The following is a 25,936-nucleotide window of genomic DNA, read 5'->3' on the forward strand; positions in this document are numbered from 1 at the left end:
TATTATTTTTATTCACGGTTTAATATTTTTGATTTGTTGAGCTGTGATATTAAATGATGGCATTTTATGAATATTATATCTATCCACATACACAACATGGAGCTGGGAGTAATTCCTCTGTTCTCTATGGGCAGTGACAATGTCCGTGTGTTCATGGAGATGTGTCCTGGTTGCTGCTTCTATTTCAATATATTGACCATATCTCTCATGGTGTCAGCACCTGACCAATAAGCACTGTCGGAGGTGAGAACATTTCACACTGTTCCACTGATATTAACACGAATGTAGAATGAATTGTGTACCTTCAGTCAGGGGATACATAACATTGATTTATTTTATTATCATTAGATGTCTCACAATCTCAAAACACCATAAATATATAATTGGTAGATTTAGCTGCTGTATTACAATCACAATTCTCCACTTGTACATGTGCAGACACACGCTCACCCACGTTATCTGTCAGCATCCCTTCCTTTCCCCACTCTGGAAATGCAAGCGATTCAGTCTCGAATCAGTAATTTTTCCAAACAGAAGTTGAAGTTATTCTCCGGCATTAATTTGTGAGCAGTTAGTAAACGGGCAGCAGGGTTTTGGATGAGTGCAAGTTTACGGAGGGTATAAGAAGGGAGGCCGGCCAGGAGAACGTTGGAATAATCAAGTCCAGAGGAAACAAAGGCAGAGATAAGGGTTTCAGCAACAGATGGTTCACCTGCTGTTGTTCCTCAGTCTGCAACCCCATTAACTACCAGCTGCAGAACTTTCTCTATCACTCCATCATTTACCTGAGATCCAATTATGTGAGACAGAAAATGAGAAAAATATTGATAAAGAAATATTGATAAAGTGTCGCAGATTGGGACTCTCTCTGACCTTTCTCCTCTGTCCCCAGGAACAGTCTGTATCTGAGTCAATGGGACTCTCTCTGACCTTTCTCCCCAGGACCAGTGTGTATCTGAGTCAATGGGGCTCTCTCTGACCTTTCTCCCCAGGACCAGTGTGTACCTGAGTCAATGGGGCTCTCTCTGACCTTTCTCCCCAGGACCAGTGTGTATCTGAGTCAATGGGACTCTCTCTGACTTTTGCCCCCAGGACCAGTGTGTATCTGAGTCAATGGGACTCTCTCTGACCTTTGCCCCCAGGACCAGCGTGTATCTGAGCCAATGGAACTGCCTCTGACCTTTCTCCCCAGTCTATCCCCAGGACCAGTGTGTATCTGAGTCAATGGGATTCTCTCTGACCTTTGCCCCCAGGACCAGTGTGTATCTGAATCAATGGGACTCTCTCTGACCTTTCCCCTCAGGACCAGTGTGTATCTGAGTCAATGGGACTCTCCCTGACCTTTCCCCCCAGGACCAGTCTGCATCTGAGTCAATGGGACTCTCTCTGAGCTTTGCCCCCAGGACCAGTGTGTATCTGAGTCAATGGGACTCTCTCTGACCTTTGCCCCCAGGACCAGCGTGTATCTGAGCCAATGGGACTGCCTTTGACCTTTCTCCCCAGTCTATCCCCAGGACCAGTGTGTATCTGAGTCAATGGAATTCTCTCTGACCTTTGCCCCCTGACCAGTGTGTATCTGAGTCAATGGGACTCTCCCTGACCTTTCCCCCCTGGACCAGTCTGTATCTGAGTCAATGGGGCTCTCTCTGACCTTTTCCCCCAGGACCAGTGTGTATCTGAGTCAATGGGACTCTCTCTGACCTTTGCCCCCAGGACCAGTGTGTATCTGAGTCAATGGGACTCTCTCTGACCTTTGCCCCCAGGACCAGTGTGTACCTGAGTCAATGGGACTCTCTCTGACTTTTGCCCCCAGGACCAGTGTGTAACTGAGTCAATGGGACTCTCTCTGAACTTTGCCCCCAGGACCAGTGTGTACCTGAGTCAATGGGACTCTCTCTGACCTATGCCCCCAGGACCAGTATGTACCTGAATCAATGGGACTCTCTCTGACCTTTGCCCCCAGGACCAGTGTGTACCTGAGTCAATGGGACTCTCTCTGACCTTTGCCCCCAGGACCAGTGTGCACATGAGTCAATGGGACTCTCTCTGACCTTTGCCCCCCAGGACCAGTGTGTACCTGAGTCAATGGGACTCTCTCTGACCTTTTCCCCCAGGACCAGTGTGTCCCTGAGTCAATGGGACTCTCTCTGACCTTTGCCCCCAGGACCAGTGTGTACCTGAGTCAATGGGACTCTCTCTGACCTTTGCCCCCAGGACCAGTGTGTACCTGAGTCAATGGGACTCTCTCTGACCTTTGCCCCCAGGACCAGTGTGTACCTGAGTCAATGGGACGCTCTCTGACCTTTCTCCCCAGGACCAGTGTGTACCTGAGTCAATGGGACTCTCTCTGACCTTTGCCCCCAGGACCAGTGTGGTACCTGAGTCAATGGGACTCTCTCTGACCTTTCTCCCCAGTCCCCCAGGACCAGTGTGTATCTGAGTCAATGGGACTCTCTCGGACCTTTGCCCCAGGACCAGTGTGTATCTGAGCCAATGGGACTTTCTCTGACCTTTCACCCCAGTCTATCCCCAGGACCAGTGTGTATCTGAGTCAATGGGATTCTCTCTGACCTTTGCCCCCAGGACCAGTGTGTATCTGAGTCAATGGGACTCTCTCTGACCTTTGCCCCCAGGACCAGTCTGTACCTGAGTTAATGGGACTCTCCCAGGACCAGTGTGCACCTGAGTCAATGGGACTCTCTCTGACCTTTGCCCCCCAGGACCAGTGTGTACCTGAGTCAATGGGACTCTCTCTGACCTTTGCCCCCAGGACCAGTGTGGTACCTGAGTCAATGGGACTCCCTCTGACCTTTGCCCCCAGGACCAGTGTGTACCTGAGTCAATGGGACTCTCTCTGACCTTTGCCCCCCAGGACCAGTGTGTACCTGAGTCAATGGGACTCTCTCTGACCTTTGCCCCCAGGACCAGTGTGTACCTGAGTCAATGGGACTCTCTCTGACCTTTGCCCCCCAGGACCAGTGTGTACCTGAGTCAATGGGACTCTCTCTGACCTTTGCCCCCAGGACCAGTGTGGTACCTGAGTCAATGGGACTCCCTCTGACCTTTGCCCCCAGGACCAGTGTGTACCTGAGTCAATGGGACTCTCTCTGACCTTTGCCCCCCAGAACCAGTGTGTACCTGAGTCAATGGGACTCTCTCTGACCTTTGCCCCCCAGGACCAGTGTGTACCTGAGTCAATGGGACTCTCTCTGACCTTTGCCCCCAGGACCAGTGTGTACCTGAGTCAATGGGACTCTCTCTGACCTTTGCCCCCAGGACCAGTGTGTACCTGAGTCAATGGGACTCTCTCTGACCTTTGCCCCCCAGGACCAGTGTGTACCTGAGTCAATGGGACTCTGTCTGACCTTTGCCCCCAGGACCAGTGTGTACCTGAGTCAATGGGACTCTCTCTGACCTTTGCCCCCCAGGACCAGTGTGTACCTGAGTAAATGGGACACTCTCTGACCTTTGCCCCCCAGGACCAGTGTGTACCTGAGTTAATGGGACTCTCTCTGACCTTTGCCCCCCAGGACCAGTGTGTATCTGAGTCAATGGGACTCTCTCTGACCTTTGCCCCCCAGGACCAGTGTGTACCTGAGTCAATGGGACTCTCTCTGACCTTTGCCCCCCAGGACCAGTGTGTACCTGAGTCAATGGGACTCTCTCTGACCTTTGCCCCCCAGGACCAGTGTGTACCTGAGTCAATGGGACTCTCTCTGACCTTTGCCCCCCAGGACCAGTGTGTACCTGAGTCAATGGGACTCTCTCTGACCTTTGCCCCCCAGGACCAGTGTGTACCTGAGTCAATGGGACTCTCTCTGACCTTGCTCCCCTGTCGATCGATGGACGCTCTGTGAATCGGAAGAGTTCTCTGTGTTTGGTGCTCCCACAATCCTGGGCTGGTCCACCTGCTGTTGTTCCTCAGTCTACAATCCCGGTTTACTTCCAGCTGCGGCCCTTTCTCAGTCGCTCCTCCATTCACCGGGATATCTGATGATGGCAGGGCAGAAAATGAGCAGAATATTGACGGTGTGAAGCCGCGTGTGACGTGAAGCTGCCCTGGAGTTACTGGTAGAAAGACAAGATTGAAGTAGAAATAAGTGCAGAGTGTGCAGTCAGAGACTCCTCATATACCGGCCGTGCATCTTCCAGCAGGAGCTGACATATTGGGGAGAATGAAGCTGAGGAAAGAGTGCTGTATATTGTCACTCAATCTTCCAGCTGCACTGCCCCCAGCAGCAGGTCAAGGGCCGTGGCCCTGAATGTCAGGCCAATGACAATGATCTTCCCTCAGCTCCATTCTCTCTCTGTCCCCCCACACACACTGCCTGAGCTCTCAGGCTGACTGTTCCCAGCACCTTGTCTCTTTATTCTCTCACATTGCAGCATTCCCGCTGCTGGGCTCAGGGGCTGTGTGGGCGGGGCCCTGACCTCACACACGGTGGGCGGGGCCATGTCCCGCGCGCTGCCGGGCTCGCGGCGCGACCGTTCAACCGCCGCACGGTTCAAATCAGGAGCCACGTGACCCACTCCCCCCACTCCCCGCCCCGCGCGCGCTTCCTTCTGCAGTCCTCTGGGCGGAGCTCTGTGGGGGAGCGGCATTGCGATTGGTGCAAGGGGCTGTCACTCCCGTGTGCAGCCAGTAGGACGGCAGCACTCAGCCAGTGGGTGGTTAATTTATGCAGCGGTCACTGAGTTGCCTGAGCTGAATATATTGTCTGTCAGCTTTTTCTCTCTCTCTCTCTCTGCCTGAGGTGTCACTGAGAGAAAGCAAAACACGAGGGAAAGAAAGGCAGCTGGAGACTGGGCGGGTGTGTCCTGGGTGGGCTCCAGCCAGGAATATAAAGGAGTGGGCCGTGATTCCAGAGAGTGGAGAAAGTCCCCGCTATGTCAGCTCCTGCTGGAAGATGCACGGCCGCTATATGAGGAGTCTGTGACTGGAGGATTGTGTCCCGCTCGTGGGAGCGCAGTCTGGGAAGGGTGAGAAAGGACAGAGCTTCTTTACGCTGCGAGTGAGTTTGATCAGCAATGTACTACATCGTGGCCTTCCAAAGGGAATTAGATAAGTACCTGAAGGAAAAACAAACCTTGTCGGGCGAGGGGTAAAGGGCCGGGGAGTGGAATAGGCTTTGTCGTATTGAAGTAATTTGCAATGGAACAGCACTTTACAATATAATCGTCCTTTTCAATATCACACTGGTATCTAACAGTCATGTGCAATGGAATATCGCTTTTCAATATCATGGCGCTTTGCGGTGGACTGTGAATTTAAACGGGCGCGGCTTGTGTTGCAGAGCCGGGTCCCTCCCGCCCGGCTGCTGTGTGTGGGCCTCAGGACCACAAGGGGCTGGGGATTGGTGAGTGGGTGTGGGGCTCAGGACCACAAGGGGGCTGGGGATTGGTGAGTGGGTGTGGGGCTCAGGACCACAAGGGGGCTGGGGATTGGTGAGTGGGTGTGGGGCTCAGGACCACAAGGGGGCTGGGGATTGGTGAGTGTGTGTGGGCCTCAGGACCACAAGGGGCTGGGGATTGGTGAGTGGGTGTGGGGCTCAGGACCACAAGGGGGCTGGGGATTGGTGAGTGGGTGTGGGGCTCAGGACCACAAGGGGGCTGGGGATTGGTGAGTGGGTGTGGGGCTCAGGACCACAAGGGGGCTGGGGATTGGTGAGTGGGTGTGGGGCTCAGGACCACAAGGGGGCTGGGGATTGGTGAGTGGGTGTGGGGCTCAGGACCACAAGGGGGCTGGGGATTGGTGAGTGGGTGTGGGGCTCAGGACCACAAGGGGGCTGGGGATTGGTGAGTGGGTGTGGGGCTCAGGACCACAAGGGGCTGGGGATTGGTGAGTGGGTGTGGGCCTCAGGACCACAAGGGGCTGGAGATTGGTGAGTGGGTGTGGGGCTCAGGACCACAAGGGGCTGTGGATTGGTGAGTGGGTGTGGGGCTCAGGACCACAAGGGGCTGGGGATTGGTGAGTGGGTGTGGGGCTCAGGACCACAAGGGGCTGGGGATTGGTGTGGGTGTGGGGCTCAGGACCACAGGGGGCTGGGGATTGGTGAGTGGGTGTGGGGCTCAGGACCACAAGGGGCTGGGGATTGGTGAGTGGGTGTGGGGCTCAGGACCACAAGGGGCTGGGGATTGGTGAGTGGGTGTGGGCCTCAGGACCACAAGGGGCTGGGGATTGGTGAGTGGGTGTGGGGCTCAGGACCACAAGGGGGCTGGGGATTGGTGAGTGGGTGGGGCTCAGGACCACAAGGGGCTGGGGATTGGTGAGTGGGTGTGGGCCTCAGGACCACAAGGGGCTGGAGATTGGTGAGTGGGTGTGGGGCTCAGGACCACAAGGGGCTGGGGATTGGTGAGTGGGTGTGGGGCTCAGGACCACAAGGGGCTGGGGATTGGTGAGTGGGTGTGGGGCTCAGGACCACAAGAGGCTGGGGATTGGTGTGTGACTCCTTATCCTTTTTTCCTTTTTGAAGATTCTTTCTTGTAGCCTTGATTTGTGCTGCCTCCCTGGTGGAAGAGCTGTTACTTTATACCCTTTCCCTCCCATTCAAATGCTGTGAAAATCTGCAGCTGTTTCAATCTCACACTAGATCATATTGAGTCTGCTGCTTTTGACCTTCGATATCTCTATCCCCCCCTCCCCCTCTGTGGCAGGAATCACTTCTCTGAGAACAATTATACAGGCCATGTCACGCAGAATTATACTGAGCTTGGCTTTACACAATGATAAGAAATGGTATATGCTACATACCTTTATCTTATTGATTGATCATTTTGGCCTTGATCATTCTAGTTCTAAATGGTTAACATTTAGACGTGACCCCCTCCAGAGGGGAGTGACCAACACCACCTCCAGAGGGGACTGACCAAGGCCTCCTCCAGAGGGGACAGAGAACCCCCCACCTCCAGAGGGGATCGACTGATACCCCATCCAGAGGGGACTGAACAAGACCTCCGCCACAGGTTGTACCCATAGGGGCCCTTGTGAGTTCTGACTGTTTATTACCTGGGGTTTAATTCCCTCTCTGGGCCCTGGTTTGTTATCTTGGATTAACAAGTATCTATTCAATTGTGGCCCTTGTGAATAAAGAGGTTAAAATCTGGGGTTAAACTAGTGCAATGCTGTAAAATGATGTTAGCCCCTGCTCATCATGCACCCAGTTGAGGAAATTTATGGTCAGAAATGTAAATCCGTGGATGGCAATTGCAACATAACGCTTGTGTTTGGGAGAAATGTGCCAATGTTGAGGGAACATGGAGGCCATTTGAGGGGTTTTGATGGAGTAAATTGGGAGAGACTATTCCCAGTGCCAGGAGGGTGCGTAACCAAAGGACAGGTTTAAAATTATTGGCAAAATAACCAGAGTGGAGTAGAGGAAGATTTTTTTTATGCAGCAAGTTATTATGGTCTGGAAAGCAGTGCCTGAAAGGGTGGTGGAAGCAGATTGTACTTGTAAAGAAACAGTTTGCAGGGCTATGGGGAGAGAGAGGGAATAATTGGATCGCTCTTTCACAGAGCCGGCACAGGCAGGATGGGCCCAATGGGCTGTATGATTGTTGCAGGTCCATGGGGGCCATTTTACGACAGGTATATGGGGACCATTTTCCGTTGCCTGTGGGCCAGCATTTTCAGAGTCCCTGTTGCGCTCTTTTGCTTACACCCAGTCTTGCCATCTTGTGTAAATTGCATATCCAGGCTCCCGCATAAAACCCACCCGGATCAATAGACGGACACTTTGCGTCTATAGTGTTGTTTGGAGAAGGTGGCATGTACTCTTGTGCAACCTTTATTTAAAATATTCAAATAATGAAGCCAGTTTTTATAAAATAATGGGGAGACTCGGCTCAAGCAGAAGTGGTGGAATTTTATTAACGAAACAACACAAGGCAATAATCAGACAAACTTTGACACCGCGTCACATAATTAGATGTCAGGACAGATGACAAAGTATAGTGAAAGAGGTACGTTTTAAGAAGGATGAGAGAGAGTTAGAGCTGTGAATAGGTTTAGGGAGGGAATTCCAGAATTTAGGACCTTGACAGCTGAAGTCATGGGCGCCAATGGGGAGAAATGGAAATCGAGAAAGTGCAAGAGGTCAAGAGGAGTGGGAAGATCGCAGAGGGTTGTCGGGACACTTGTTACACAGTCTGATTCCTCACTGGGGGAGACCCCTAGGAATACTGAGCACAATTGTCAGTGTCCCACTGCAGCCCAGATTGAGCCACACCCTGGGCCCTTCCTGTCTGCATTTCCCCAGTGCCCCATTGGGGAACATTCAGCCTCGGATATCCTGCAGAAGCAGCGCTGTGGTGGCTGAGTCACGTGACCCTGGGGCGGGGCCTCTGATGTCACAATGGGAGATGACGCTCGGATTCTTTTACTTCAATCTGGTTCAGTAAAATTACTGAGTCGAATACCTCTTGTGCTTTGAACAAAGCAGTCTTTATTACCGGCCAGTAAGACCTATCAGACAGAAGATATACTCTCTGGATAGAGCGTACACACTCCCTACGGATAGGTGAAGTTACATCGTAAAGCGTCAAGTTATACAGTTTTGAAATCAGATAACAGAATACAATTGGATTGACAGTCTAACTCAGCCTCTCATTAGTCAATCTATATGAGATGTTTTTTTCTTGAAAGCTCAAGTATTGCCTCTAAATGTTTCAATCTAGTGGTGTGACTACTAACTGAGACCTTGCAATTCTGCAGATTTATTTTATGTTACAATTAGATGGTATTAGCAGGATTAGTGACTTGAAACCTTGAGACAGATTGTTAGCTATGCTGATGTTGCACTATTTGCAATCTGACATGCTCCCAGCTATTCTTCCATGGATTATACATTTTCATATATCCCGTTTACCTTACTGTCCTTAATTCCATATATTCCGTTCAGATATCCACACCCCACTGGGAACATTCAGCCTCGGATATCCTGCAGAAGCAGCGCTGTGGTGGCTGAGTCACGTGACCCTGGGGCGGGGCCTCTGATGTCACAATGGGAGATGACGCTCGCTCAGCTCGAGCGGGAAACCGTTAAAGGGCCGGTAGGATTTAAACCTGGAGCGCAAAGGGTTAAAGGGGAGGGGCCAAAAATCGGCCCAAATGCTCAAATGAGAGCAGTGATGGTCATACAGTGAAATGTTCACACAGTGAGAGCAGTGATGGTCATAGTGAAATGTTCACACATCCACACTCAGTCCAGGTCTGGATTCCTGCAGCGACTCCAGGTGTCTCTGTCCGGTTGAACTGAACTGATTCCCCTTCAGCCTGAAACAGATTAAAGATTAAACAGGAAATAAACAGATTGAACAACAGTGTAAATAACAGGGAGACTGGGTTAATATATTTCAATGTTAATTGGTCAAATATTACTCTTAAATAGTGACTGAACTTATTTATATTTTATTACATTAAACATTAACACAAACACTCACCAGATCCGCTCCAGACTCCTGCAGGTCAGTATGAGGTGACGGAGAGCGGGGTAAGATCGGTCTGTGAAGTAATTTGCTCCCAGGCCCAGAACCGTCAATGAGCGGTTTGTACTGAGAGCGGAGACGAGATTCTCTACACCAGAATCTGAGACCGACAGCACACAACCTGTGGATCAGAGAGAGAAATAACAGGAATCAGTTTAAATCCCCAGTGTTTATTAATAACACTATTACTGATACTAATAATAATGTTCAGTGTCAGACATCCAGTTATTATAAACACAATCTCACAGTCTGGTACTTACCACAGTTCCTGTATTTTACAGTCCAGGTCCCTCCGAGCCGGAGACAGCAGCTTCACTCCTGAATCTCCCAGTTTATTGTAACTCAGTCTAAACACAAACAGAGAAACAAATTGAATCAAACCCTGGATCGGATATATTCTCTCTCTGATATTACAGCAATCACTGAAAGTACATCAGTAAATTAATACCCAGTTTTGGGCCGGGATTCCTCACCTGGGTGGGTCCGGTGTGACCGGGGTCGGTGGTGGGTGCCCATCTCATGTACGGTTCCAGCCCGCTCTGTGAAATTCTTCCCTGATTGGCCGTGTTAAGCCCCGCCCATTGCGGTTCTTTCCCAATTGGAAGAAGTGGGTCTGGTGATGCGGCATCAGCTGGTTCCCTTAAAGGGACCGTGCGCAAATTATTGTTCACAGTTGTGCTGTCAGTGAGCTGCTGCAAACACTGACCAGCTCTGTACAGAGGTGCACCGCTGCACCCTTGCTCTCCCAGCACTCCTTCCATATGGCTATGGAGGGATTCACAGCACACAGGGAGGTTCTCTTCCCTTCCCATGGGCGGAAGAGACCTCCCCAGGAGACCAATTGCAGCCTGGGTGCACATTACACAAGCAGGGATGTAGTCAGGAGGACCTGGCTGCAGTGGTGCAAACCTTTCAATGATCTCAGTGGATCACAAAACTTTACTGCAAAGCCAAACTGATCCTCATCAGAAATAGGAGCAGGAGTAGGCCATACGGCCCCTCGAGCCTGCTCCTCCATTCAATAAGATCGTGGCGGATCTGATCATGGACTCGGCTCCACTTCCCCGCCCTCTCCCCATCACCCTTTATCCCCTTATCGTTTAAGAAACTGTCTATTTCTGCCTTAAATGTATTCAATGTCCCAGCTTCCACAGCCCTGAGGCAGCGAATTCCACAGATTTACAACCCTCTTAGAGAAGAAATTCCTCCTCATCTCTGTTTTAAATGGGTGGCCCCTTTTTTTAAGATCATGCCCTCTAGTTCTAGTCTCCCCCATCAGTGGAAACATCCTCTCTGCATCCACCTTGTCAAGCCCCCTCATAATCTTATACATTTCAACCAGATCACCTCACATTCTTCTGAATTCCAAAGAGTAGAGGCCCAACCTACTCAATCTTTCCTCATAAGTCAAACCCCTCATCCCCGGAATCAACCTAGTGAACCTTCTCTGAACTGCCTCCAAAGCAAGTATATCCTTTCGTAAATATGGAAACCAAAACTGCACGCAGTATTCCAGGTGTGGCCTCACCAATACCTTATATAGCTGTAGCAAGTCTTCCCTGCTTTTATACTCCATCCCCTTCGCAATAAAGGCAAAGATACCATTGGCCCTTCTTGATCACTTGCTGTACCTGCATACTATCCTTTTGTGTTTCATGCACAAGTACCCCCAGGTCCCACTGTACTGTGGCACTTTGCAATCTTTCTCCATTTAAATAATAACTTGCTCTTTGATTTTTTTTCTGCCTCACACTTTCCAACATTATACTCCATCTGCCAAATTTTTGCCTACTCACTGAGCCTGTCTATATCCTTTTGCAGATTTTTTGTGCCCTCCTCACATATTGCTTTTCCTCCCATCTTTGTATCGTCAGCAAACTTGACTACGTTACACTCAGTCCCTTCTTCCAAGTCGTTAATATAGATTGTAAATAGTTGGGGACCCAGCACTGATCCCTGCGGCACCCCACTAGTTACTGATTGCCAACTAGAGAATGAACCATTTATCCCGACTTTTTGTTCTGTTAGCCAATCCTCTCTCTATGCTAATATATTACCCCCAACCCCGTGAACTTTTATCTTGTGCAGCAACCTTTTGTGTGGCACCTTGCCAAATGCCTTCTGGAAGTCCAAGTACACCACATCCACTGGTTCCCCTTTATCCACCCTGTTCGTTACATCCTCAAAGAACTCCAGCAAATTGTCAAACATGACTTCCCCTTCATAAATCCATGCTGACTGTGCCTGACCGAATTTTGCTTTTCCAAATGTCCTGCTACTGCTTCTTTAATAATGGACTCCAATATTTTCCCATCCACAGATGTTAGGCTAACTGATCTATAGTTTCCTGCTTTTTGTCTGCCTCCTTTTTTAAATAGGGGTGTTACATTTGCAGTTTTCCAATCTGGTGGGACCTCTCCAGAATCCAGGGAATTTTGGTAAATTACAACCAATGCACCCACAATCCCTGCTGTTACTTCTCAAGACCCTCGGATACAAGCTCATCCTGCTGTGCTACTCATTACATCCCCATCACTCTGCCTTCCCTACCCTACTCCTGCACATACTTACTCACACCAACTTATCTTGCACCTCCACCCATCCCTCTCTATCTACATTATCACATCCCCATCTCACTCACCACCCCTTACACTCACCCTCATCCTTCTCCAATCACACCAACCAACAACACACAACAGTAAGCACTTGGGTCTTTTAGCCGATGTTTACCTGAAGTTTCTGTTAATACACTGGCAAGCATTGAAATCTATATTGTCAACATTTTCTGTGCTTGGGCAGACCTGTGTGCACCTTTGGAAGTGGCTGAGTGAGTTGCAATGAATGGTGAGACATAATGGTACCCCTGCAATGTTGAAAGGAATGGTTTGGGCATTGTCGGGGTGCTTTATGTTGTTGGTGAGGGGTGGTGCTAACCTGGTGTATCGTGTGACAGCCAGGGTGTACAGCATCAAATGAAGTACATCTGACCATGGTGAGACCATCCCTGATCTCCCGGGCAGCAATGTGGTCGGGTGCTGATACCCTGTGTCCTGTGCAGCATCAGGTGATTGCAGAGAAGGTCGGTGTGTTGTTGGTGCTGCTGGTGTGGGGCTGATCATGGTCAGAATCTGAGGACCAAGGGGAGACAGTATAAACCGTACCCATTCTGATGTAATAGATGGCAGGTGAACTTGGGATAACAGAAGCGATGTGTCAATGGTGAGAGAGGTGACACTGGATCGAGAGGGCTCAGTGAGATCAGACAGTGTGTAACCCGGGGGTGGGCCCAGTGAGATCAGACAGTGTGCAACCCGGGGGTGGGCCCAGTGAGATCAGACACTGTGTAACCCGGGGGTGGGCCCAGTGAGATCAGACAGTGTGTAACCCGGGGGTGGGCCCAGTGTAATCAGACAGTGTGTAACCCGGGGCTGGGCCCAGTGAGATCAGACAGTGTGTAACCTGGGTCTGGGCCCAGTGAGATCAGACAGTGTGCAACCCGGGGGTGGGCCCAGTGAGATGAGACAGTGTAACCCGGGGGTGGGCAGAGTGAGATCAGACAGTGTGTAACCCGGGGGTGGGCCCAGTGAGATCAGACAGTGTGTAACCCGGCGGTGGGCCCAGTGATATCAGACAGTGTGTAACCCGGCGGTGGGCCCAGTGAGATCAGATAGTGTGTAACCTGGGGGTGGGCCCAGTGAGATCAGACAGTGTGTAACCCGGGGGTGGGCCCAGTGAGATCAGACAGTGTGTAACCCGGGGGTGGGCCCAGTGAGATCAGACAGTGTGTAACCCGGGGGTGGGCCCAGTGAGATCAGACAGTGTGTAACCCGGGGGTGGGCCCAGTGAGATCAGACACTGTGTAACCCGGGGGTGGGCCCAGTGAGATCAGACAGTGTGTAACCCGGGGGTGGACCCAGTGAGATCAGACAGTGTGTAACCCGGGGGTGGGCCCAGTGAGATCAGACAGTGTGTAACCCGGGGGTGGGCCCAGTGAGATCAGACAGTGTGTAACCCGGGTGTGGGCCCAGTGAGATCAGACAGTGTGTAACCCGGGGGTGGGCCCAGTGAGATCAGACAGTGTGTAACCCGGGGGTGGGCCCAGTGAGATCAGACAGTGTGTAACCCGGGGGTGGGCCCAGTGAGATCAGACCGTGTGTAACCTGGGGAGGATGGGCTATGTCAGATCACACAGCGCCGGTTTGTCTAAACAATAGACAGTAAATTCCGCAGTTTTGTCAACAACTCTGGTGATTTGTGTGATGCTTCAGTGAGCTTGCCGGGGATCTGAGGCAAATGACAAAATCCGACAGAAATACTCAACCCTGAACTTTCAGTATTATTATTAAGTGTTAGAAATGTATACATTACATTAGACTTCACACCGTTAATATTTGTCTCATTTTCTGCCCTGCCATAATTAGACCTCCTGGTGTATGACGGAGTGATTGAGATGTTCCCGAGGTGGAAGTAAACGGGGATTGTAGACTGAGGAACAACGGCAGGTGGACCAGCCCAGGATTGTGAGAGCACCAAAGACAGAGAACTCTTCTGATTCAAGGAGCTTCCATAGATCAACAGGGGCGAAAGGTCAGAGAGAGTCCCATTGACTCAGATACACACTGGTCCTGGGGGGAAAGGTCAGCGAGAGTCCCATTTACTCAGACACAGACTGGTCCTGGGGGCAAAGGTCAGAGAGAGTTCCATTGACTCAGATACACACTGGTCCTGGGGGCAAAGGTCAGAGAGAGTCCCATTGACTCAGATACACACTGGTCCTGGGGGGAAAGGTCAGAGAGAGTCCCATTTACTGAGACACACACTGGTCCTGTCGGCAGTACACAAAGATTATAAAGTAAGGCAGGAAATGATGAGACTGGGAAAGTCTGACCAACGAGCATAATTATCCAGCAGGAGGTCGTGCAGTGGAACATGAAATAAGATCAGTTTCTGTCTCAACACACAGTCACATTGAATTGTGTGTTTTTTAGAGTAAATAAAGTATCAGTGTTGAGGTTAGTGCAGTAGATGTGTGTATGAACTTTCAAAAGCCAGTGTGTAACCCGGGTGGACCCAGTGAGATCAGACAGTGTGTAACCCGGGCGTGGGCCCAGTGAGATCAGACAGTGTGTAACCCGGGGGTGGGCCCAGTGAGATCAGACAGTGTGTAACCCGGGTTTGGGCTCAGTGAGATCAGACAGTGTGTAACCCGGGTTTGGGCCCAGTGAGATCAGACAGTGTGTAACCCGGGGGTGGGCCCAGTGAGATCAGACAGTGTGTAACCCGGGGGTGGGCCCAGTGAGATCAGACAGTGTGTAACCTGGGGAGGATGGGCTTCGTCAGATCACACAGTGCAGGTTTGTCTAAACAATAGACAGTAAATTCCGCAGTTTTGTCAACAACTCTGGTGATTTGTGTGATGCTTCAGTGAGCTTGCTGGGGATCTGAGGCAAATGACAAAATCCTACAGAAATACTCAACCCTGAACTTTCAGTATTATTAAGCGTTAGAAATGTACACATTACATTCGACTTCACACCGTTAATATTTGTCTCATTTTCTGCCCTGCCATAATTAGACCTCCTGGTGTATGACGGAGTGATTGAGATGTTCCAGAGGTGGAAGTAAACGGGGATTGTAGACTGATGAACAACGGCAGGTGGACCAGCCCAGGATTGTGAGAGCACCAAACACAGAGAACTCTTCTGATTCAAGGAGCTTCCATAGATCAACAGGGGCGAAAGGTCAGAGAGAGTCCCATTGACTCAGACACACACTGGTGCTGGGGGGAAAGGTCAGAGAGAGTCCCATTGACTCAGACACACAATGGTGCTGGGGGCAAAGGTCAGAGAAAGTCCCATTGACTCAGGTACACACTGGAGATGGACTGGGGAGAAAGGTCAGAGAGAGTCCCATTGACTCAGATACACACTGGAGATGGACTGGGGGGAAAGGTCAGAGAGAGTCCCATTGACTCAGACACACACTGGTCCTGTCGGCAGTACACAAAGATTATAAAGTAAGGCAGGAAATGATGAGACTGGAAAAGTCTGACCACCGAGCATAATTATCCAGCAGGAGGTCGTGCAGTGGAACATGAAATAAGATCAGTTTCTGTCTCTGAACACACAGTCACATTGAATTGTGTGTTTTTAGAGTAAATAAAGTATCACAGTATTGAGGTTAGTGCAGTAGATGTGTGTATGAACTTTCAAAAGCCAGTGTGTAACCCGGGGTGGGCCCAGTGAGATCAGACAGTGTGTAACCCGGGGGTGGGCCCAGTGAGATCAGACAGTGGGTAACCCGGGGGTGGGCCCAGTGAGATCAGACAGTGTGTAACCCGAAGGTGGGCCCAGTGAGATCAGACAGTGTGTAACCCGGGGGTGGACCCAGTGAGATCAGACAGTGTGTAACCCGGGGGTGGGCCCAGTGAGATCAGACAGTGTGTAACCCGGGGGTGGGCCCAGTGAGATCAGACAGTGTGTAACCCGGGGGTGGGCCCAGTGAGATCAGACAGTGTGTAACCCGGGGGTGGGCCCAGTGAGATCAGACAGTGTGTAACCCGGGGGTGGGCCCAGTGAGATCAGACAGTGTGTAACCTGGGTGTGGGCCCAGTGAGATCAGACAGTGTGTAACCCGGGGGTGGGCCCAGTGAGATCAGACAGTGTGTAACCCGGGGGTGGGCCCAGTGAGATCAGACAGTGTGTAACCCGGGGGTGGGCCCAGTGAGATCAGACAGTGTGTAACCCGGGGGTGGGCCCAGTGAGATCAGACAGTGTGTAACCCGGGGGTGGGCCCAGTGAGATCAGACACTGTAACCCGGGGGTGGGCCCAGTGAGATCAGACAGTGTGTAACCCGGGGGTGGGCCCAGTGAGATCAGACAGTGTGTAACCCGGGGCCGGGCCCAGTGAGATCAGACAGTGTGTAACCCGGGGAGGATGGACTGAGTCAGATCACACAGCGCCGGTTTGTCTAAAAAATAGACAGTAAATTCCGCAGTTTTGTCAACAACTCTGGTGATTTGTGTGATGCTTCAGTGAGCTTGCTGGGGATCTGAGGCAAATGACAAAATCCTACAGAAATACTCAACCCTGAACTTTCAGTATTATTAAGCGTTAGAAATGTACACATTACATTCGACTTCACACCGTTAATATTTGTCTCATTTTCTGCCCTGCCATAATTAGACCTCCTGGTGTATGACGGAGTGATTGAGATGTTCCAGAGGTGGAAGTAAACCGGGATTGTAGACTGAGGAACAACAGCAGGTGGACCAGCCCAGGATTGTGAGAGCACCAAAGACAGAGACCTCTTCCGATTCACAAAGCTTCCATGGATCCACAGGGGAGAAAGGTCAGAGAGAGTCCCATGACTCAGACACACACTGGTCCTGGGGGGAAAGGTCAGAGAGAGTCCCATTGACTCTCACACACACTGGTCCTGGGGGGAAAGGTCAGAGAGAGTCCCATTGACTCAGATACACACTGGTCCTGTAGACAGTACACAAAGATTAAAGGTAAGGCAGGAAATGATGAGAATGAGATTGGGAGAGTCTGACCACCGAGCACAATTATCCAGCAGGAGGTCCTGCAGTGGGACATGAAATAAGATCAGTTTCTGTCTCTGAACACAGTCACATTGAATTGTGTGTTTTTAGAGTAAATGAGGTCTCAGTGTTGAGGTTAGTGCAGTAGATGTGTTGTTAATGAACTTTCAAAAGCCATTTGATAAAGTATCACATAATGGACTTGTTTGTAACGTTGAAGCACGTGGTGTTAAAGGGACAGTAGTAACTTGGATATGTAATTAGCTGAGAGCAGTGTGTTTTTCTGACTGTGGAGAAGTATGCATTGGGTCAACCAGGTGTCGCAATTGTGACCGTTTCTTTTCTGTTTATATTCGAAATGACCAGGCCTTCGCTGTAGGGAGTGGACCTTCGAGAAACTTGATTGTAGTAAATGGTGAGCAGGATAGCAGCAGACTTTAGAAAGGCACAGACAGAGACTGGTGAACTGGACTGAAACATGGCAGATGCAATTTATTATAGCTCAGTGTGAAGTGAGACACTTTGGGAAGAACAACATGGAGAGGCAGTATAATGCAAACGGGACTATTTTGAGGGGATGTTAGAGCAGAGGGACCTGGGGATGAATATTCACAAATATTTGAAGATGGAAGGGTAAGCTGATGAGGCATTTAAGAGAGTGTGTGGGATCCTTCGCATTGTAAATGGGCACTGAATATAAAAACACGGAGTTCAATGCTAACCCATTACACATCAGTAGTGAGGCTGGAGTATTGTGTACAATTCTGAGCAGCACACACTCGGAAGAATGCCAAGGCGTTGGCGAGGGTACAGAGGAGGTTTACCAGGATGATACCCAAGGCGGGGTTTGCCCCTTCGGCCGTCTGCTGTGTGAGTGACGGTGAGGAACATGAGGGTTGCCTGGGTTACTGGGGTGGGTCTGATATGTGAGTGACTGAGGAATAGGAGGGTTACCGGGGCGGGGCCGGTGTGTGAGTGACTGAGGAATAGGAGGGTTACCGGGGCGGGGCAGGTATGTGAGGAACAGGAGGGTTGCCCGGGTTGCCGGGCCCGCTCTCTCACTGGGGGAGCGGGGCTGTGTTGAGCTGACGGACTGAGAGCGGGCGGCTCAGCCCCAGACTTTGTATCGCACACAGGCTGGAACAGCGGGGACAATGGCGCTGCTCCGTCTGCCGGCCTCAACATGCGGCAGTGTCAGGTCTGAGGCTTTCTATCACACACCCAGGGACTGCAAACTAACAGTAAGGGGCTGTAACTGAGCGGGGAAAGCGGGCCGCTTACTGTCAGCATCACATCCCGGGGAATGTGCTGAGCCGGCTCACAATACAGGGCCCGGTCCGGGGATGGAGGGCGGGGGCTCAGTCTGCAGCCGGCGGAGAAAGTGGCGCATTTCCGGCTGCATCGCTCACAGTGTGCAATCTCAGGCTGGGGGCCGGGATTTTACTGTGAGGGCAAACACCGAACTTAACACAGGCCCGGAGCTGGGGGTTTGGGACATGTGGGAGTTAGAGTGAAACTATCAGTGGGCCCAGACACTGTGTAACCCGGGGGTAGGCCCAGTGAGATCAGACAGTGTGTAACCCGGGGGTGGGCCCAGTGAGATCAGACACTGTGTAACCCGGGGGTGGGCCCAGTGAGATCAGACAGTGTGTAACCCGGGGGTGGGCCCAGTGAGATCAGACACTGTGTAACCCGGGGGTGGGCCCAGTGAAATCAGACACTGTGTAACCCGGGGGCCCAGTGAGGTCAAACAGCTGATCTTTGACCTTAAGTCCACGTTCCCACCAATCCCTGTATCCCTTGATTCCCCTCGATTCCAAATATTTATCTGTCTCGGCCTTCAATATATGCTCAACGACTCCGCATCCACAGCCCTTTGGGTAGAGAATTGCAAAGAATCACAACCCTTTGATTGAAGGAATTCCTCCTCATCTTAGTCTTAAATGGCCGACCCTTTATCCTGGGACTATGCCCCCTCGTTCTATGCTCACCAGCCAGGGAAACAATCTCTCAGCATCTACCCTGTCAATCCACCACGTATCTTGTATGTTTCAATTACATCACATCTCCTCCTTCTCACCTCCACAGAGTATAGGTCCAGTCTACTCGATCCCTCCTCCTAGGACAACTTTCTCATCCCAGGGATCCATGTAGTGAACCTTCATTGCACCGCCTCTACGGCACGTATATCCTTTCTCAGCTCATGAGACCAAAATTGTTCACAGTACTCCAGTGTAATCTCACCCAAGCCATCTGCTACCTTATTGCCCGCACTCACTTAACCTGTCTATATCTCTTTGCAGGCTCTTTGTGTCCACCTGACAACTTTCCCACCTAGCTTTGTATCTGCAACAAATTTGGATCCATTGCACTCATCCATTCATCTCAGTCATTAATATCAATTGTAAATAGCTGAGGCCCAAACACTGATCTCTAAATATCCAACTGTCAATAAATAATCTTACAGTTCTGAACTGGATGCTGGGTTGTACTTAGTTATTTCCTATCAGAAAAATCCATTTCTGAATTTGGCAATGGCAGTTGAATTAAATGATTATCATTTTGTGATAAAATGATACATAAACTTTATTTTAATATAGATTTGTAAATTTACTTCCAATTAATTATTTTGTGTTGTGAGAGTAACGTTTCTCGTTGGTCACACAATGCAGGTAATGTAGGCGCATATAATTAATTAACTGTAACGGGTTTAGATGGTTTAAGACAAGTAGATTTTCAGAGGTAACGGGGTCGATTTCCAACAATTCTACTATTTTACCGATGTATTTCTGAAGATGCGGCATTGCTTAATGCTCTGTACAGGCGGAACTGACGGTGCATTCAGTAAATCCAGTGTCGGGTCGAGTGATGTAACAGTCTGTTATTGGAATCGCAGCTTCATGGTCAGAAACATTGCCTGTATGTACAGGGTTAATGTTCTTAACTAAACTCGGAACATGTGATGGTGGTTTTGTTATTTCCGTTTTCAGTTATTTTCGGTGAGCGATTTCCTCTATCGCCAGGGTAACAATCTATCAGATCTCAGGACAAGAGGCGTTGGCACAATTTATAACTGAAAGACCGTGCAACATTCAGTGTAAACTCTGTCTATGTATTTGGCAGTCCAGGAGTCGGAACCTGTTGTTTCTGAGCAGTCAGTTATATCGATGCACATCATGCGTAAGACTTCCTCTTGCCCTAGTTTAATACTACTTTTCCAAAATCGGTGTCGTCTGACTCAATACATGTTGAATAGAAAATCTTGCTCCTCATGTTGTTCAGTTATGAGCACCGCCCCTCATGGAAGATCAATTGTCCTTGGAGCAAGTTTATCGGAATGATACCGGAGCTTAAAGCTTCAAATATGAGGACAGGTTGCGTCGACCAGGCTTGTATTCTGCTGAATATAGATGATCAAGGGGGATCTAATTGAGCTGTTTAAGATGATTAAATGATTTAGTGGGGTAGATAGATTGAAACAATTCTTCCTCTGTTGGAGGAGTCCAGCACAATGAGACATGACAAGTAAAGAAACAAAAGATAAATCTAGAAATGGTGTAAATGTGAATAGCAGAAACATCAACTGCTGCCATCTGAAAAAATAAACTCCGAGGTTATGGTCTGAAATTGTTGAACTGGATGTTGAATCCAGAAGGCTGTAAAGTGCCGAAACGAAAGATGAGGTGCTGTTCCTCCAGCTTAGGTTGAGCGTTTGTTGGAACAGTGGAGGAGACTGAAGACCGAGGGGTCAGTGTGGGAGTGGAGTGGTGCCTTAAAGTGACAGGTGACCGGTCCCCTCCCTCATCTCTTACTCCGGTACATTGATGACTATCGGTGCCGTTTCCTGTTCTTGTCCTGAACTAGAACATTTCATTGACTTTGCTTCCAATTTCCACACTTCCTGCACATGCACATGGTCCATCTCTGACTCTTCCCTTCCTCATGAAAACAGAAGAAGTAGGAGCTGTCGTCGGCCATTTGGCCCTTCGAGCCTGCTCCACCATTCAATAACAACCTGTATTTATATAGCACCTTTAATGTAGTGAAACGTCCCAAGGCACTTCACAGGAGTATTACGAAATAAAACATTTGACACCAAGCCTCATAAGGAGAAATTAGGGCAGGTGACCAAAAGCTTGGTCGAAGAGTTAGGTTGTAAGGAGCATCTTTAAAGAGGAAAGAGAGGTAGAGAGGCGGAAAGGTTTAGGCAGGGAATTCCAGAGCTTAGGGCCTAGGCAACAGAAGGCACGGCCACCAATGTTGAGCGATTATAATCAGGGATGCTCGAGGGCAGTATTCGAGGACTGCACACATCTCTGGGAGGGGGTGGTGTTGTGTGGCTGGAGGAGATTAGAGATAGGGAGGAGTGAGGCCATGGAAGGATTTCAAAACAAGGATGAGAATTTTGAAATCGGGGCGTTGCTTAACCGGGCGCCATTGTAGGTCAGCGAACACCGGGGTGATGGGTGAGCGGGACTTGGCACAAATCAGGACACAGGCAGCCGAGTTTTCGATCACTTCTAGCTTACCTAGGTTCGAATGTAGGAAACCAGCCTGGAGTGCATTGACATAGTCAAATCTAGACATGACATAGGCATTGATGAGGGCTTCGGCAGCAGATGATCTGAGGCAAGGGGGGAGACGGGCGATGTTACGGTGGTGGAAATAGGCGGTCTTAGTTATGCTTCGGAGATGTGGTCAAAAGCTCATTTCAGGGTCAAATATGACACCAAGGTTGCAAAGAGTGGTTAATCCTCAGACGGAAGTTTGGGAGTGGGATGGAGTCAGTAGCTAGGGAGTGGAGGTCGAGGCGGGAACCACAAACAATGGCTTTGATCTTCCCAATATTCAATTGGAGAAAATTTCTGCTCATCCAGAACTGGATGTCTGACAATTTGGAGACCCTGGCGGAGTGGAGAGAAGTGTTCGTGGAGTGGAGCTGGATGTTGTCAGCGGACATGTGGATGAGAAATTGGAGGAGGCCAAAGTTAGATCCTTGGGGCACACCAGAGGTAACGCTGCAGGGTGGGAAGAGCAGCCGTTGCAGGTGATTCTCTGGCTATATTCGATAGATAAGAATGGAATCAGGCGAGCGCAGTCCCACCCAGCTGGACGATGGTGGAGTGGGGTTTGAGAAAGATAGAGTGGTGAACCGTGTCAAAGGCTGCAGACCAGTTAAGGGGGATGGTTTGTCTTCGTCACAGTCACGAAGGATGTCATTTTTGACTTTAATAAAAGCCGGTGCAGTACTGTGGCAGGTGTGTAAACTGGTTTGTGGGGATTCAAACATGGAATTGCCGGAAAGATGGGCACAGATTTAGGAGGCGACAACATGTTCAAGGACTTTGGAGAGGAAAGGGAGGTTGGAGATGGGGTGACAGTTTGCAAGGACGGAGGGGTCTAGAGTTGTTTTTTGAGGAGAGGGGTGATGACGGCAGATTTGAGAGAGAGGGGGACAGTACCTGAGGAGAAAGAACCGGTAACAATGTCAGCTAACATGGGAGCCAGAAAAGGAAGTTGTGTGGTCAGCAGTTTAGTGAGAATAAGATCAAGGGAGCAGGGAGTGGGTCTCATGGACAGGTCATGAGAGGAGATCGGAGAGAAACTGGAGATAGATGTGAGTTCAGGGCTAGGGCAGAGGGGATCCTCAGGAAGTTTGGCCCGGTGGGCTCGGGGAAGGAAGAGGAGAGGCAGTGAACGGATGGTCTCAGTCTTAGAGACAAAGACGACCTCACACTTATTGTCTGAGGTGAGGGTGGAGACTGGAGAGAGGGGTTTAAAAAGACGGTTCGCAGTGGAGAATAGAAGCCGGGATTTATCTTTACATTTCAGAATGATTCTGGAATAGTGAGCAGTTTTGGCAGACGAGAGCAGGACCAAATAATGCTTTCTGTGGTCTCGCCGGATCTGCTGGTGAATGGCTAAACCAGTTGTCCTCCATAGCCTTTCAGGTCTGCGTCTCTTGGACTGACGGGAGTGAAGATCAGAGCTGTACCGGGGGAACGGCAAGGGTGAGAGAGTCAGTGATTTAACAGGAACTAAGACATCATGGTGGTGGTGAGTGCTATTGAGCAAATCAGTAGCTGCAGAAATATCATGGTGAATGGAGGGCCCAAGGCTGGACAGTTGGGATTTGATAAGTGCAGTTGTAAGTGAGTTGAGAGAGAGTTTTTCCCAGGGGCAGACACAGAAGGAGGTCGGAATGGGGGAAGGTTGGAAGGCTTATGTGGGTGGTGAGTGATACAAGGAAGTGGTCAGGGAGACCTTATCTGTGATTGACACGATGGAGGGGTGGCTGTGAATATGGGTTGGGGAGTTTATGTGGAGGGAGAGATTAAGGGAGGATGGGAGGCTAGTGAACCCAGAGGAGAGAGTGCATGATGAATTGAAATGGTGGTTGATATCACCGAGGATGAGAGGTCGTTCTGTGCAGAGGATGGAATGTAGTGAAGAAATATCGGGAATAACTTTTTTGGTACTGGGTGGATGATCGAGAGCAAGACTTTTAAAGAGAGATGTGAGGTGTAACAAGATCATGTCTGATCTCCGACCTCAACTCCACCTTCCCGCACTCTCTCCATATCCCTTAATTCGCTTTGTTTTTTAAAAAATTATCGATCTTTGTCTTGAATATACAACTGAGCATCCACAGCTTTCTGGGGTAGAGAATTCCAAAGATGCATAACCCTTTGAGTGAAGAAATGACTTCTCATCTCAGTCCTAAATCGGCAAACCCTTATTTTGAGACTGTGACCCCGTGTTCTGGATTCCCAGCCAGAGGAAACATCTTACCATTAACTGTCAAACCCCTTAAGAATTGTATATGTTTCAATGAGATCACCTCTCATTCTTCTCGAGAACTAGTCTACTCAGTCTCTCCTCATTGGACAATCCCCTGACACCATGAACCAGTCTAATGAACCTTAGTTATACTTCCTCTAATTCAAGTCTGTCTTTCCTTGGGTAAGGAGATCAGACTGCACACCGTACTCCAGGTGTTGCCACACCAATGCCCTGTATAATTGTGGTAAGACTTCATTTCTCTTTTGTAACAAAAGCTAACACACCATTTGTTTCCTAATTGCTAGCTGTACCTGCATGTTAACATTCTGTGATTCATGTACAAGTACACTCTGAATGCAAACATTTCCCAGTCTCTTGCCATTCCAAAACATATTCAGCTTTTTGTTTTTCCCACCAAAGTGGATAACTTCAACTTCCCCACTTTGTATTCCATTTGTCATGTTCTTGCCCACTCAATCAACCTGTCTATATCTCTCTGCAGCCTCTCTGCATCCTCCTTGCAGCTTACTTTCCCATCTAACATTGTTTCATCAGCAAACTTGGATATGTTATACTCAGTCCCTTCATCTAAGTCATTAATATTGATTGTAACTGGCTGAGGCCCAAGCACTGATGCTTAAGGTACCCCGCTAGTTACAGTCTGCCAACTCGAATAAGTCGAGTTGATTCGTAATCTCTGCTTTCTGTCTATTCACCAATCCTCAATCCATGCTCATATATTACCCCCAATCCCATGAGTCCTGATTTTGTGTGATCACCTCTTGTGTGGCACCTTATCGAATGCTTTTTGAAAATCCAAATACACCACATCCACTGGTTCCCCGTTAGCCATCCTACTAGTTACATCTTCAAAAAACTCAACAGCTTTGTCAAACACGATTTCCCTTTCATCAAACCATGTTGACTTTGCCTTATAATATGATCTTCTAAGTGCCCTGTTACCAAGTCCCTAATAATAGACTCTAGTATTGTGCCGACTACAATTGTCAGGCTAACTGGCCTATAGTTCCCTGTTTTCTCTATTCCTCCTTTCTGAAATAGCGGGTTTATGTTTGCTACCTTCCAAACCTTGGAAGCTGTTCTTACACAATTCCCTCGATTCTAGATTAATACCAGTGCATCCACTATCTCTTGTAAAATCCTAGGATGCAGGTCGTCGGGTCCAAGGGATTTGTCGTCACTTAGTCCCATTAATTTCTCCAGTACGATGTCTTTACTTATACTGATTTCTTTAAGTTCCTCATTCTCTCCAGACCCTTGGTTCCCCATTATTTCCAGAATGTTTTTTGTGTCTTCTGCTGTGAAGACAGATACAAAGTATTTGTTTAATGTCTGCCATTTCCTTATTGTTCATTATAATTTCTCCTGTCTCTGCCTCTAATGGGCCATTTTCACGTTCACTAATCTCTTCCTATTTACATATCTATAGAAACATTTATAATATATTTTTATGTCTCTTGCTAATTTACTCCATGTTCTTGTACCCAACCTGTTTACGGTGGCACGACAAGGTGAGAAGCCTGTTAAAAATGTGTGTGGGGTCTTTGGCTTTATTAATGGAGTAAAAAATCAAGAAGGTTATGTCAAATCTTTACAAACACTGGTTAGGCCTCATCTGGCGTGTTGTGTTCAATTCTGGACACCACACTGAAGGAAGGATTTCCAGGCCTTGGAGAGAGTGCGGAAGATATTTACTGGAAAGGTACCAGTGATGAGGGACTTTACACTCTGCTATAACCTGGAATGAAATGTTTTTCAGATAACAAATGAACAGAGATGCGGAAATCATCAAGCAAACAAAGTCAGATTCAAGAACCTGCTCCTCGGGAAAGTGCTCAGGCTGCAGGAACCGGTATGTGTGAAGCGACTCCTTCTCCCGGAGCTTTATTAAACCTAAGAAATAGGAACAGGTGTTGGCCCTTTTTTTGACAGAAATGTTAATGGGGTAGAAATTGCTTTGTGTGTAGAATGGGCAGCGTTCTTTGAACACGCACAAAGTCACGTGGTCACAAGCAAAGCCTCAATGCGCCAGTCCCTTTAATTAATTTAAATAAAATAAGTGGGTTGTCAGCACCACTTGCGCTGCGCATTGGCTGCTCGCA

The 25,936-nt window shown here is 49.2% G+C and overlaps 1 protein-coding gene across 1 annotated transcript in view; it reads left to right on the forward strand.

Moving 5' to 3' along the window:
* LOC139242930 (uncharacterized) overlaps positions 1 to 25,936 on the forward strand; it is a 182,256-nt gene that overhangs the window by 113,138 nt on the left and 43,182 nt on the right. The window contains 1 exon segment of the mRNA XM_070870567.1: positions 20,021 to 20,029. Within this exon segment, the coding sequence (XP_070726668.1) occupies positions 20,021 to 20,029 (9 nt within the window).

The sequence above is a fragment of the Pristiophorus japonicus genome, unplaced genomic scaffold (assembly GCF_044704955.1).
Source record: "Pristiophorus japonicus isolate sPriJap1 unplaced genomic scaffold, sPriJap1.hap1 HAP1_SCAFFOLD_154, whole genome shotgun sequence".
NCBI classification, from domain to species: Eukaryota; Metazoa; Chordata; class Chondrichthyes; family Pristiophoridae; genus Pristiophorus; species Pristiophorus japonicus.